This window comes from Seriola dumerili, unplaced genomic scaffold (genome assembly GCF_002260705.1).
Source record: "Seriola dumerili isolate Sdu_G_001 unplaced genomic scaffold, Sdu_1.0 BDQW01000149.1, whole genome shotgun sequence".
Taxonomy (NCBI): domain Eukaryota; kingdom Metazoa; phylum Chordata; class Actinopteri; order Carangiformes; family Carangidae; genus Seriola; species Seriola dumerili.
Window position 1 is genome coordinate 11,014,478 of NW_019174404.1, and position 16,118 is coordinate 11,030,595.

The window sequence follows — 16,118 nt, forward strand, 5'->3', positions numbered from 1 at the left end:
TCTCTGGTGGTTGATGAGAAGCGTGGAAATCGTCCTGTCCGACCATGAAACAGCCGGCTGTTGTTGTCTCATCGTGCAGGCTTGTAATTGGAACTGTTGATTACTGGCTGCTTTATCAGAGATTTCAGGTGCCTTGAAGCTGCATTAACTGACAAACAAGAACGATTAACGAACGGGGGAAACATCTATAATGAGGCAGCACATGAGAGGCTTATTTTGTTCCCTGTCACACGATCTCAACATGCATGTGATAATACACGCATACCAGGTGTGAAATATGAACAAGTGACAATCTGCATCTTAACACTTCTATTCCCATTCCCATGGTGTTTATGCTTATAATATCAACACCTATTAGGTACTCATGATGACCATACGTCAACAAATCCAAAGTATCACATTGAAAACTAAATTAACACCTTGCAGTATCTCTCAGCACCCTATGCTATGTGTCACTTCGGTTCAGCAGGGAGTCAAGACAGATGATTGCTTTTGGGTAGATGACAGGAGTGATTCAAATTATTCAGGGTCTGTCCTCAGCTACTGAAAATGTCAAAGTGGTCACAGTAACAAATGCCAAAGTATCACTTTATCTGCATTTCTGAATGGAGCTAAAAAAATCACTAAAAGCATGAAATGTTGTAATGTAGTAGATTGACACTGGAAATGAATGCCAGCAGTTGGGTGATCAAGTGTCAAAAAAGAGTTTTGAATTCAGCTGCAACGTCCTTGTTGTTCAATGCCTTGGGAAGTCAATAAAGTTNGTAAATATAACAGTTATTTTGCCTGAGTAGCAGTTACACAATGAGACCACATGCCAGTGGACTTGCTACATTTCACTCACAGATGTGGTTTTACACTGTGAACTGAAAAGCATCACATGAAAAGACGCCTTCCTTGGGTGACTGAGAGAGCTCAACACGCTGCAACTGAAGAAAAACACATGTAAATGGACAAAACAAAAGCAACTTATAAAAACACATCAATTTGACAACACGTGCGCTCTAGATACACACGACACAACCAAAAACAGAAACACGTTGCAAGTAGCACAAACAACAAGAGAACTGTTTCCGGGGGGGGGGGGCAGAAAAAGAGTTTTGAATTCAGCTGCGACGTCCTTGTTGTTCAATGCCTTGGGAAGTCAATAAAGTTGGCTACTCGTCAGCTGGGTTGGGAAATTAGCTAAGGTGTAAGTTCGATTGTGTGATTCAGATAGCATTACAGATATCTGTTGTTAACCTCTCCTCAGTCTTTTCCTCATTGCCAATTCAAATCATTTTAGCTCATGCTACTTGCAGCACGTTTGTCCATTTGGTTGTGTTATGCGTATTTGCAATGCTTTTTTTGTCTATTTGTCTGTGTTGTGTATTTGCAGGGCGTTTCTTTATTTGGTCGTGTTGTGTGTATTTGCAGTGCATGTGTTGTCGAACTGATGAAGGTGTTTTCTTTAGTTGCTTGCGTTTTTGTCCATTTGCATGTGTTGTCTTGCGCTGTAGTGCATTGAGCTCTCGGGGCCACCGTACCTTCCACATATATGCAAAGAATTGTGGGGTATTCAGCAGTTGCTAATGCCCTCCTTTTACAGAAAGTTATGGTAACACGCGAATGTTAGATAATACACTGCATGACAAAAACAAAGGGACAATATCACTCTTTGTGAAAAGACAAGGCTAAAAGTGTTTTCCCTCAGCCTGTCGCCAGAGTTAGAAATAGTATTTTACTGAATAAACATTTTGCAACAGACAAGCTCCTGTGCCAGGGTGCGTTGTTTCTTCATTCATAATGCATGGATCTCCTCTTCTATTATTGATTCATTCTGAAGCCAACCTTACCCTGGGGTAAAGCACTCTTATTGTACAGAATGTAAGATCTGTGCTGCAGAACAGTTTGTAAGAGATTCAAAGGGAGACAAAGAAAAAGAAAAAGCCACCAGTTTGGATAAATGCACTGCAGCAAACCCACTGAAATATGTTCCTTTGGGGGGGGGGGGGACACGACTAAATTGGAGAGAAACACTGAATGAACTTCAAGTGCAACTGTGGTTCAAAAACCATAGAACTACGCAATTACTAGCAAACAAGGGCCGGAAACAAAAGTTGAACAGTCTGGGGTTTTCTGTAACATCTAAAAAAGCCGCATCAAGGTTTTCTTGGCAGATGACACACTCCATTATTCCCTTCTTTCCTTTCTTCTCACCTGTGTTAACAAACCCGTCTAACACAACATTTGCTCTAAAGGCTTAAATAAGACCCACTCCAAACCGGCTTGTTGAGAACACACCCTTAAACAAGAACTCTTTCCCTCCACCCATCCCCACTATGCTCTCACTTTCTCTCAGTGCCGCAGGAGAGAGCCTTCGCAGATCAATCGCATGTCGTTACGGTGTGTATGGATCAGAGAGGCACAGAAGGTGAGAGAGTGCATGCAGATGTTTTGATGGGTAGCAGGCGCCGGTGAGCGATTAGCACTTCAGGGCAGAAAGCTGTCAGGCAGTTTCTCCTGTCGGCTGTGGCACAGGGGTTGAGCTCAGATTTAAGAAGCTACATTATAGACCGACACACAGACAGAGGCAGAGGGACAGAAGATGAAGGGGAGGGAGGAAGTCATTGTGGATGCAATGGAAGACAGAGATAAGCCAGTTTCCTGAAGCTCATTATTGAGTGAAATACAGTGTGCATGTCTCTCTGTCTAGTGTACGTGTGAGGGAGAGAAACATCAAGCCCCTCGGGGGCTCGAGCACTGCTGCAGTTCATGTCATCCTAACACCACGTTCCTGATTTTTTTTCACTTTCACTTTTTCACCTTTTTGTTTCCCTGTCTTTCCTGAAATGATCACCAAAAAGGCTGATTGGGCTTCACCCACAATCATGATTTCACCACAACAGTCATAATGCCACTGTAACTGCCCCTGCTTGTGTTTCAGTCCACCTTATCGGCTGGACATGTCCCATTAGAGAGAGCAGCTGCAGCCAGGCAGAGAGGTTGTGAAGAAACAAGCGATGACAAATGAGGAAAAAGAGAGATGATGAGTTATTTGTCATCTGGGCGCAGTTTTTCCTCTTTCCTTTCATATAAAAAGAAGATCCAGAATCACCTATTTATCCTTGAGGGACTCTGAATATCTGCAGCAAATATCACAGCAGTCAATCCAATCGCTAGATATTTCACTCAAGAACCAAAAATATCAACCTCACGGTGGCTCTAGAGGAAAAGTCTGGGAAACACCAAAGTCATAATCATCATCTGGGAAGCATGGTAGAAATGGAGGTTGATTCAATAGTCTAAAAAAAGAAAAGGGTCACACACATCTCAGGAGCAGGATTTGAATAAGAGCAATATGATGCAGAAAATGAGAATTCACATCCAATCTTGGTACTTTCTAATTTTTATTTAACCGTCTGTGTCAGTGTGTGTGCGATGAGAAGACGGGAGAAAATGCAGGAGGTTCTCTATGGACACTGAGACAGATAAGGATCTGAATAAAACTGGCTTGTTCAGTCTGAACTACTGTCTATAGGCGCAGGACACCTATCCCATGAGAGAGCTCTTTGCTTAGGTAATGACTTTCACTCAATGAGCCCGAGTAGCATCACACAGACACAAACACAAACACACACACACACACACACACTACTGAGGTAATATAATTTTTCATAAGTAGTACTCTTCTCTCCCCTCCCCCTGCATGGTCTGTGTTTAGCCCAGTGAGACTAAAATAGTTCCCTCTTACAGGGAGCAGTGTATGCTTCCCTATCCAAGCTTTACCCACAGCGACTGGTGGGTTCCTGTTTGTGCATGTGCGCCTGCATCTGTTTGTGTGCATCTACACAAAGTGGGAGATAAATTTAGACAGTCATTAGCATAAAACCCTTTTTTCCATGTCATTAAGTCACACCAACCCCCCCCCCCACCCCACCCCATTCCTCCACCCGTACAGCTTATGTGGCGCTACAGTCCCGTTCTGCACAGTCTCATTTCATTTCCATCAGCTGTAGTCCACAATGACTCATGCAGATTCACGGCGCTGCTGCCAGCGTGGAGGGAGGGAATCAAAGGCCTGAAGTTAAACTCAACTAGTGTCACCGTCTGAATTCTGAGGGCTATGGCTATGGGGCATATATAGTATATTACATATATGCAGGTCCTTATCCTCTTTAGGGAGCTAGAGAGAGCAGTGATGTTTAATTCCCACAGAGAGATTAAAAACAGATGATGATATGAGTGTTTGCAAATGTTATAAAGGGTGCGGATGAAGCAAGGAAGAGCGAGAAAAGAAAAACAAAATTTTTGCAAAATGTAGGAAACGTGCAGGAGACTGTACAAGCACAGACGGTAACTTATAACTGTTTATGAAGCAATAAATTCAGGTTTCAATCAGAAACATGGGAGAGAAGATCGTAGCAAGAAAAGCCAGCTGGAAAATACACATTCTGCTCCATCCTCTGCCATTCAGCCCCATCCCTAGCTGGAGAGAAATGAGAGCTGTGAAGGGTCTGCCAGTGTTCTACACACACACACACACACACACACACACACACACACACACACACACACACACACTCTAGCAAACAAACACATGTGCATGTAGTCACACTACCTGCAGCCAGACAAAGACACACGCAATGTCATGACTACTTTAGTCTTGGCTGACAAATTTGGCACAGCTGGTCACGGCTCCTCAAGACAAACTGACTTTTGTGTGTGTGTGTGTGTGTGTGTGTATATATGTGTTCGCATGCACAGTGAAACTAGATCATGTTGAGAGGATGGGAACAGCAGTATTCTTGTTCTTTGCATGATGAGTTTGTTGCACTGTTTTGTGTTTACGTGGAAGCAGCAATAGATTTACTACAATACTTAAAAAAAGGCTTAAAATGTGGTTGTGTTGATGCTGGAAATCATGAGGAAAGTGCCAAGGGGGGATAGAAGCAGCCCAAAGGAAGCATGCACTGATGCGTGCGTACACACACACACACACACACAGGAGTGTTAAAGCCTGCAGCGTGGCACTCTCCCTCTCTGAGCTGATCCACAGATCCCAGTCAGCCTCTACGGTCAAGCTGGCTATTAATAGCCAAACAATCAGCCATTCCCCACAAGGCAGCCAGCAGCACTGGGCCAGAACCAAGCACACAATATATATGTGTGTGTGTGTGTGTGTGTGTGTGTGTGTGTGTGTGTGTGTGTGTGTGTGTGTGTGTGTGTGTGTGTGTGTGTGTCCTTTCTTTAAAAACGCACGAAACAGACCCACGCAAAGATTATAGGGCTGCTTTTGGTCAGAGTGTGCTCTGAGCAGTCATCCTGGTTCAATGGGAAAGCTTCGTGATGAAGTAATGTTATCGCAGCAGGATACAATTACAGTGATGAGTGACTTTGGCTTATGTGCATACTGTATGTTACCATGTCAGTGCAAAAACAAACACAGAGCAAACGAGGAACAGGAGGAAGGGGAGAATGAAGGAGAGTAAGTGACAGAGTAAGAGTAATATAAATTACAAACATTCTTTATAGAAAAAGTCCTATGTGGGCTTCTTCTTCTTCTTCTTCTGCTGTCCCTTTACATTTCTCAATGAGCTTTGTTTGACCCCGCTTACCCCCTTAGATACATGCAAACAACTGCCAACCATTAAATGTATATATTCAAATATGTATTTATATTTGTTGGCACCATTACAGAGAGACAAGACAAACAGAGATATGAAATGATCAGCAGTATGTCTGAATGAAAAATGTAGTACGCTCCACAGAACGTTTCGTAGGGTCTAAACCAATAAATTGATGAAACTGTTGCTGACTGATGATGTCGCGCCGTAGATATATTCCTGCTGCCTGTGGATGCATGTCGCTAGCACAGTGCTGAATAAAGTAAACGCATTAAGATATACACAAGTGGCATTGTTTGACATCTACTTTTGATATGCACATAACTCTTAGCAAACAAATGCCAGTGGTGCAGCCATTTGATTTATAAAATAAAAATAAATGACTCACTGGCACAAATAGACACAGGGAAAGAGACTTTTAAAAAAGAGCCCTCAACAGGAAATGTGCACAATTTTTGGAGCAAACACAGACTTGCCAGTGGATGCTACTGTTATTTGCTTGGTTTTCAGACATCAGTAAAAATGAATGACAGTGAACTCCGGCAGTCTATGCAAGTGTAAAAGAAGGATATTGTATAGTCAGAGAAGCAAGGTGGCTGTTATTTATCCATAATATTTAGCACATTCAAGCAGATTTTACAGCTACATTTCCAAAAAGGCTTTTGACAGGTCGCAGAGAATGAGCCTGAACGTGCTGCACCCCGCTGATGGCTGTAAATGCTGATAGAGAATGATATTAAATCATGTTTTTATAGTTGAGAAGCGGGAGTCAAGGCCCTTATGCAAAGCACTACGCGCTAACATTTTGCAAAACAACAAAACCCCACACCAATAAACCAAAACTGACCAGACCAGAAATGCAAGATAATTTGTCAGTAACCATTTTTCCATTTATAAAAAAAAAAAAAAAAAAAAAAAAAAAAAAAGAGTTGTGTAGATTTTTGGTTTCATGCAGGATGTGGCATGTGGGGCCGATGCAGCTGAGAGAAAAGTGAGTCAGAGTCAAATTCTTCATCAAGGGGCAAAAACACTGAGCTACCGCCTGCTCGTCACTTCACACGTCATTGCATTCACACAGTGCTGCTGAAGCACAAATCCTGTTACTCACGAGACTTTGCCTGTAATATCTGAGACAGCCTCCAACCAAACTTTAATCACCACCTTCATGTTTGAACACGAGGCCACAGCTGCAGATCCTCAACATGGTGTGTATAAATGTTGCCGTGCATGATCAGTCTTGCTTGGAGAAAAATAGTCTTTGAAACGGCTTGAATGATGATGCAGTGCAACTTGCTGTAATCAGCATACAGTATCGCTCTAACTCTCGTCTTTGATTCATGCTTCACTCGTCAGTCTACATGTTTCTGAAAAAGTTACTAGACTGTAACTCATTACTTAAAAATGGAAATTGGTCATCCCGGAACATTTTGTCCCCTCTCTGCTGGACTACCAGTCCTGTCGCTCTGAGGTCTGAACCCAGAGGCAAGAACACCCAACAAATATATAAGCCATCATTAATGAAGACTGAGCCTCCCTGAGAACCATTACAGTACATTCCAGTACACAAACAACTGCCTGTGTGTAACTTTTAGAGGAAACTAAATACAGAAGAAGATACTAAGACAAGCAGTAAAGAAGAAAAAAAAAACAAAAAAAACATGCAGCACAGAGGACCTTAGTGTTTCAGAAGCCCCAATCCTCAAGAACACAAACATGCCAGATCAGGTTAGTCAACTGTTCAAGAGTCAAATGGACTTAAGAGACATGAGCCGTAAGAGCAGCTCCCAAATTTGTCTTATAATGTCAGTTAATGTAAGGCCCGTGTAATTAAACCTACAACTCTTTAACAATAGGTTGTGAGTGAAGGGGAAGTGGCACTGACTCCAGACAATATTCCTAGCTTTGGCAACCACTTACTGGATGAAAAAAGAAAGCACTCAGTTGCTATGATACAGCAGCATATATGCAAAAGTCCAAGAGTCCTCAGTGGTGTGCTGAGAGTGGCGAGACAACCTTTATACAACAGATCTTCACAAGTGACTTAGCACTCTGGCAAGAATCTGCAGTCAAGTACTCAAATGACCAGTTGTAAGTGTTGACATCAAGAGTGGAGCGTTGGGGCTTTATAAAGACTGTGCAATTCACAATAAAAGTCCACTTAAAACCTTAAACCTTCACAATAATGTTCAAGTATCAGAACTGAACAGGGGGCAAAAGGCAGTTTTTTTTGTTTTTTTTTCACAAAAGTCACAAAAGACTGAAAATGCTTGGCAATTGTTACATAAGCATGTTAAGTAACTGACATTTGCTGGCTGAGTGAATGTTCTGTGGTTGTTCTACTATGTTACTGCTCAGATACTGTATGTCACTACTGACGACATCAACTAAGGCCAACTCTCACTGGAAGATCTCTCATCTGAAGCCATGTCCCATTGATGGCTGTAATTTACAGCTGGGTAGAGAAGTAATTAACAAACTGAGTGGTATACTCCTTTACGCGTGGATTATATGGTCACTTGTGGCACAGGTGATCAGGGTCAAGGAAATCAATAGCAGATGGCCCTGAGGAGTAAACACTGTTAATCAATTCCGCATTTAGTGGCTGAACTTTTCAGATGATAGCGCAACTTGTAGTCAGTGATGATCAATACTCAGACTGACCATTTAGTGGAGCAAAAAGCCACTGAAAAATAATGGAACAGAGGGTTGGTGAATGAGTCTTATCTGTTCCTATGAAGGCGATTTAGCTGAATGCCCTCACTCACTTATTTCAATGGAGTTACGAGTGACAGTGCAAAGTCACACTGATAAATATTCATGTCCTTTCATTTATACTGGATGCATTTCCTTCATCCTGTTGGACTCGTGGCCAAGCACAGTGAATAAACCAGAAAGGAGCAGCTGTCGCACATAATGTAACAGTTTTGTAGAGACCACATTGACCTCAGCAATATGGTCACATAGATGCTAGCTGGCCTGGCCTGAAATTGAATAGAAGAGCTAACAAAATTTTGTGAAATGCCTTGGAGACGGACTATCAGATATCAAAGTGAACTGTGGTGACCCTAACCAGAGGCAAGTCTTCAAAGCTGCTCTTGCTTGTTATTCATCTACAAATTTGCAACATCAAATATGTCTAGTTGCTTGGCCTGTACAGTCATTTGCAGCAGTTAAGATGATTCCCTCTTTTTCTACACTGTACCATGCAGTGGCACAGAAACCCAATTCACCCTCAAAACACCCCACCATTACCAATGGAACTCATGAGTTAGTAAGCTGAGCCATGTGGACATCCACTTTGTGGCCACAGTGAGTACTTCAGAGTGAGGAGGGATGACAGATGCACAGATTTCGCAGCCTATCTAAATCTAGTGAAACAGCAAGCCAGTGTGTTTTGCTCGATTACAAGGCACTAAACAAGATACATCAACTACATTTTTCCCTATATCTCTGATAACATAACACGGGCCTTGTTTGGCATGTGATTGATGCTTTTAGTATAATGGCTGTGCAACACCATGACTGCAGGCAATAAACCCTCACCCATGGAAGTCACAATAATGCTTTAACCCTAACAATACAGGACAAAAGCATGGTAAATATGATCAAACAGGCTCACTATGGCAACATTAATAAAATAAAATTTTGTTAAACTCTGCAAAAAAACATAAATGAATAAAAAAAAAAGTCCTGAGAGTTTAAGGGCACACACTAAACACAAAGATATCTACTTCAATATTACATAATGACCCATTATCAGATCAATACAGATTATTTGTCTTCATCCCAAATTAAATATTGTACAGTGCTATTTACACTGGGTAAACATGGGGATTGCATGACCCTCTGACATAGTCATACTGTCAGAGGTTCAATCCTTCTATTTCGCAACAGACAACCCTCATTAAACACATGATCATAAAGTCTAAGCCACCTTTATCAAGAACTGCTTATTTGTAACCATTACTGCGTTGTCAACCATCCAGTAATGTTAACAACATAGCCAAGTCTTTCCATATTCCCCAGGAGGAATCACACATGCTTGTGTTGTTGATTGTGCACCACAATAATGGCAGCAGTCAGCAGCACTCCATTAGAGAGAGCCAAGGGGAAAGAAATCAATTGGAGGGATAAGACTCCCCAGAGGGCAGCCAATTAAAGACAAAGGGGAGGTAGGGAAACTCTGACGAGACCCGAGGGCTTAAACGTAAGACAAGTGGTCCCGAGCTCAGGGCTTTGGGGACTCAGTAAGCGGCGGGAGACCTTTGAAGGAAGCCAACATGAGATTCTGCGGGCACAGCTACCCAAAAACCTTACCACACTTCAAAAATCCACTCAAAGATGGAAATTTTAACATTAGGGCTAATGAGATTAAAAGTGTGATTGTTTTACAAGGATACAGAGATTTTATGAATGACGTGACCCACCCATTCATTATATGACAGTATTAGAGTTGTATCACTGATAGCAGGGAATTGTCAGTGGATAAAAGGAGAGCTAGGAGTCAAACCCTCAGTACTGTGTGGGCTCACAGGCCTACAGGACAATAGCCTGGTGGAAAATGCAGCAGCAACAACAAAAGAAGGCTTGTTATCATGATAAAAGATGTGGCTGTCGACTGACAAACTGCAATCCAATATGTCACATAAACAGAAGACTGGTTGTACAGCTGGGCAGCGAGCCTTTTGTGACCGCAGGACACACAGCAGCACCACCTCTGCACTGTGAGCTGGTACCTATGAGGCTGCATCATTATATTCAACATTGCTGGCTCACTGGAATGATTGATGAGCTACAGAGCCAACATGTTGGCTGCATATACCTCAATAGAGGCATTAGAAGCATTACGGTTCTGCTATTCTGAGATAAAAAAAAAAAAGCAAAGCTGGAAAACTGACATTTTCTTTTGTTGTGTGATTTAAGTATGGGACACACGAGAGAGCAATGTCGTCTTCTGGCTATCATTTCTCTGTAAGTAGAGGCACTCTTAGCGCTCCTAAGAGACGTCCTGCAGATCCAGGTGAAAACCTAGAGAATGCAAGCATCAGAAAACTTTACCAAGTGAAGTCACCTTTCCCTAGTACATTTAATACAAGGAACAAGAGCTACAAAATGCAAACTAAATATAGAAGGGCACATGTGAGACACACAATCTCCACCTTTTTGTTTTAGACTGCATACAGATAACATGATGATGATACAAAAACACAGGGACCTGTTGGTACTGTAAGGGCACAAACCCTCAGAAATATATTAGGATGCAAGACAATGAGGAGATGAACAAACAAACAGTATTTTGTGAAGGTTCATTGTGTATGTGAAGGAGCCAGTGGAGGAGCCCAGCTGCTGCATATTGAAACAGCTGCAGCTGTAGAATGACTTCACAGCTGATAATACAAGCCAGTTACAAAAGTCCTTTCTCAGAGGAAAAAATTCTTCCAAGGTCAGCAAAAAGAGGAGATGCCTTAAATTAGATGTTTCAGGTGGACAAACCAGGGCTTGTTTTAAAGTTTTTCAAGCTAGTATTTAAACCATAGCTTTGGCAGTTAAATAAAGTACTAAAGTCTGTGGCATTGAGTCATATATCTGTTGATATTTTCCTTTTGAAACAGCATATTGTGCTTTGTGATGATATGAAGGAAAACACAAAAGTGGACCCCGAAATCAAACCTTGTGGCACACCACAAATGAAGTCAGCATGGAAAACATACTGGTTGCACATTGCCCATAATCTGCAATGCATAATAGTGTTAATGCTGCCTAATATCAAATGCTATGCTAAGGTTTAAAGGGACTGAGATAGAGCAGTATAACATTTATATTTTAAAATAAGAAAAAACAAAAAGTAAGTCTGTTTGTTATGTGGTGAAATGAAAGACAACTAAACTTTTTTAGACAAAGAAAATAGTTGCTGACAGAAAAGGTAGCTTGAAATCAGGCCTGGACTCCAGCAGGCATTAGAAGGTATAAAGCAATAGCTGAACAAGTGGCTGTTTAAACTATAGAGGGGGGAGGCCATATAATATGCTATAAAATGTCAAGGATTTTCCTGATGAATACTGTCAGGTCAACATCTACAAGACTAGGAGCAGCGCTTCATACTGTATATGACCTTAACACCACAAGGTTTGTGACAAGCACGGCTAAATACAACCAAATTCAGGGCAGACGCAGCTGGGGGTCAGGATGTAGAATTTTGAGCCTATAAAACATTATTTTCATTTCAGACCCCCTCAACCAGAGTGGGTGAACATAGTGTGTGTGTGTGTGTGTGTGTGTGTGTGTGTGTGTGTGTTGTGGGGGGGGGGGGGGGGGGGGCTTTCTTTAAAGTAGTAAGAGCCTGTTACAGAGAGGGGACAGGCCATGTGTGATGGAGAGAGAAAGAAAAGTAAAGAAGAAGAGAGAGGCAGAAGCATAGTGTCAGTTGAGATTTCACAGCTCCCATTATAGCTCTGACACAGGCTAGTGCAGAGGACTGTCTCTCCCATGGGTTACTTACAATCCTAACAACATACAGTGAGGTGCTACATTATAATAGCTTCATAAAAATAAGTGTCATTGTCCGTGGTACACACAGGTCATACTGTATCCAAGTGGCTGTATTGATTTCTGTGGTGTTGACAGCAGCCCTGGCACAGTAGGACTCCCAGTTGGCAGGAAGCTAACAAGCCACATTGTCACAAGGGTGACACCTGTCCAACAAAGTAGTGGGGGCCATGATAGCCCATGATTATGTGTCCTATTTGTGCAATGCCATTCTTGCGTTCTCAGCCAGTATTTATTCAAATAGAGAGAATCAACTAAGCACAGCCTGAGGCATAAGACTCCAAGAGTCAATACCAATATTTCAGTAGACAATTACATGACAGAGTGGGCGACTTCTCATTTCCTGTTAAGCACATCCTCTGACTACACCGCTGTGGCACTGAGGCAAAGGGTTTGGAAACTGTCAAGACAGAGAATTAGCTGTGGAAACTGTAAAAAAAAAAACCTATTGTTATGATTGATAGTTGTGACACCGTGGTTGAGCAAATGATCAGATTTAGCAACGTAGCTAACAACTAAATTGTAGCAATCTTGATACAGTAAAGTCAGCAGCCTTATCAAAACACATGTTTGATCTCATATAAGCTTGGACTGTATGTCCTCATTAGAGGAAACTTTTAATACAGTTTTGGACAAAACAATTCTAAATTACATTATTATAATTATCAGGATTTTTTCTAATACCTACATATCTATCATAATTTTTCATTATTATTACAATTACAAATCCAAACAGAAGGCAACTCATTGTTCCACTTATTATAGGCATGGTATGAACACACTTGAACTCCTTTCCAAGTTCAGAGAATTATTTGTTTCTAAGATCCAGACCAGATCCTTTTAAAAGCTCAGTTCTTGCCATGGAACATTCCTGTCAGAGGTTGGAGCGCTTGAGGGTGGAGAGCAGAGACATAATGATACATTCCAGTCTGCACATGCAGGTAGGATGGAGCTCTTGTTGGGCCTGAACCACAACAAGAGAAGGAAGTACGTCACATGGTTTGGTAGCAGTGGACGTGATCTGCTGATAAAGAAGTCAAGTTCATATTTGCACACAGCTCTTCATTTGAAAAATATTCAAATACACGATTTTGAACATTAAAATTGTAAATAGTATAATGCACACCTGTAACACAAGTGGGTATACAAGAGAATTAAATCTTTTTTTAAAAATGGGTGTAGAGAGTTGTTTACTGTGTTTTGATATTATTTCAAACATGAAATCTTTACAACATCTGAGCCGAGGATACAAACATCCTCCCGTAAATTTGTAAATTCAGGTATCTACAACAAGGCTTTGCTTAGGTCCAATCAGAAAAATAAAGTAAGTGTTGAGCTTCTGCCTTGCATGTAAAAGTATTTGGCAGTAGGAGGAAATAGGCTCATCTGTATGTGACCCCATGCTGATAAGAAAAGAGTAAACATAACAACAATTGATTCTCCTGCCGATGATGCGGGAAAAATGCACAGGAAGGCTACACCAGCATAGAAAAAAAAAAGACAAAGTGTATTTTTTTTACTCTGATTGTGCTCTTTACTAGAGAGGGTTGTTCAGACTGATGTTGTCAATTGGCGAGGGACAAGACAGTGGTTTTGACCTCACATAAACTGGAAAGCCTGGAAATCAAGTTTAATTCAAGATCATAATGTGCTTTCACAGAACAGAACACCACCTGATGTTCTTCCAACAAAGACAATATCTGTAACTATGTGCCTAACACAGGGTAGCTGTTTGAACTATAACTCAGAGGGAAATTTCAGCCTCCACCGTTTAAAAACATTGAAATCACAATGTACTTCGTAGGAAACCACTGTGGTTGACAAGGGATAATTCTTTCCTCACATAAACCGCAGCTGCACTTGAAGAAATCATAGTATCAAAAGTTGAGCCAATAGCGTAAAAGAGAAGAAACTGAAGTGTTGATTGGGTGTACCTGGGCTCCAGAGAAGCCTGTCAAACAAACCCTGAGTCACCGATCCATGCTGACAGGACCAGAAGCTTCCACACATAACCACAAGCCATCTCCAGCGTATAAGCCTCAGTCATTGCTATGGAAATGTACTTTGCATATATGTGTGTATGTGTGTGTTGGTGGGTGTGGTGCTTGAGAATCTGACGGTGTAAACGTTTACAAAGCAAACATTTACAAGTTGTAATGAATTCCTTCAGCAAAGTGTATAATATAAACTGCATAATATAACCCCAATATAATCCTGCAGATGAACCACACCTACAGTAGCTACCCAACTGACAGAGAAGGTGTGGTGCCCTCTCTCAGTGAGGACGAAACACTGATGTCAAGGAATGTCATGTGTGTCTGAAAGGACAACACAAAACACACTTTCTTTTGTCCTGGTTTAGGTTCATAAATGTAAAACTCCATGAGCTGTGGCACCTACAGTTATGTAGCCTACTTTTAAAATATAGAATTTGCCTCATAGTAGCATATGGCTTGCATGGCTTTCTCCAAACTAGATGTGCTGAGGTGGCTGTGAATTTAAGGACCACTGAATAACCATATTAGGATGATGCCAAATACGAAATCTAATTTCATTCTAACTGGATCAAAATACAGGTTCCTAAGACTCTAAGAATCCATTTACAGCCCATTTTTTCCTAACACATACCAACATTTTGTTGTTAATGAGAATACAGTTACAATAGAAGCAGATTAATCACCTCACACTCTGCTTTATGGCTAACTTCAAGTGAATGTTGAGTGAAATTTAATTCGATAATCCAGATTAAACTAGTGATCCTATGGAAATCAGATCAAAGGATCTCTGAGGGTCCTCGGACCCCACGTTTGGTAACCACTGGATTAGGCTCTGGGCATCGAAAGGAAGAGACTAAAGGCATTAGCTGTGGTGCAGCTTGACAGGGTACAGGCTCACGGTGATAGTGAAACGCCGACAGTGATTTTGTGCAGCCGTTTTGAGTAAATCCGCAATGTATACAGGCTAAGCTAACGTTTGGGAAGAAAAGCGATGCGCATCATCAGCCTCTGCTAACGTTATACTCACAAATGCTAGCTAACTGCGATGAATATGTTGCTTAAAGGACATTTTCAACTCACGAATCAACATTTTCTCCATCCAAAAACATACCTGGTCGAGGGGGAGATTGATAATTTCGCTGATTGGCTGCAACAGAGTGGATCCAGTACATGATGCTGTCGTTTGGGTAGCCATGCTTGGTCGGGATCCCTAAATCCTTTCTCTCTCCTTCCTCCGGTTCACTTCACTCCCCTCGGCCGCGGCGATGATAAATACACTACTACAGCTGCCGCTGCTGTTGCGACGGACTGGATGGTTGTAATCCACAGCACACATCAATCAAAGAGTACAGCACCAAGGCGAGATGCTTTACCGACCACCTCATCTTTCGCCGAACGCCCGTTAGGAAGTCGCATTTTTAGCTAGGAGTCGATTAGAGTGCCTCACAAATATTGCTGTATGCATATATGTGTATTTGAACTAGCTTAAAGAGGATTTCTTTTTAGGTGTTAGCAGCCTGGTCCACCGACAAAAATTATATTTTTCGTTCACGGTGGCTGCTGTTGTGAGCATGCGCGGTAGGTCTGGTGGAGTCAAAAATTAATATTCTCACTGGTTTTTACATGGAAAGAGAAAATGTGCCGTTCACCCAGCTAACCTTATATGTAGGTCACTTTTTTTTTTTTTTTACTAGGCCTATATACATATACACCACCCACGTCGGACACAATGGTTACTATTATGTTTGAGTAGGGCGTGAACTATCTTGACAACTGAGCACCTTTGGCAACAACAAAAAATGGTGTTCGTGTGGGTGGAGAGATGGCGACCCAGCCCTCCGTAATAACCATCTATTTTGACCTATCATGTAGAGAAAGTGAAACCCATCACCCAATCCTCCTTTATAAATGGAATCGCAGGGGGGTCTTGGATTACTGACGTCAGGGCAAATTGAACCAAACAATTGTT

The 16,118-nt window shown here is 41.7% G+C and overlaps 1 protein-coding gene across 1 annotated transcript in view; it reads right to left on the reverse strand.

Moving 5' to 3' along the window:
• mboat2 (membrane bound O-acyltransferase domain containing 2) overlaps positions 1 to 15,439 on the reverse strand; it is a 39,449-nt gene extending 24,010 nt beyond the window's left edge. The window contains exon 1 of the mRNA XM_022751186.1: positions 15,261 to 15,439. Within this exon, the coding sequence (XP_022606907.1) occupies positions 15,261 to 15,344 (84 nt within the window). The 5' untranslated portion in view covers positions 15,345 to 15,439. The remainder of the gene's footprint in view (positions 1 to 15,260) is intronic.
• Between the last annotated feature and the right edge of the window lie 679 nt (positions 15,440 to 16,118).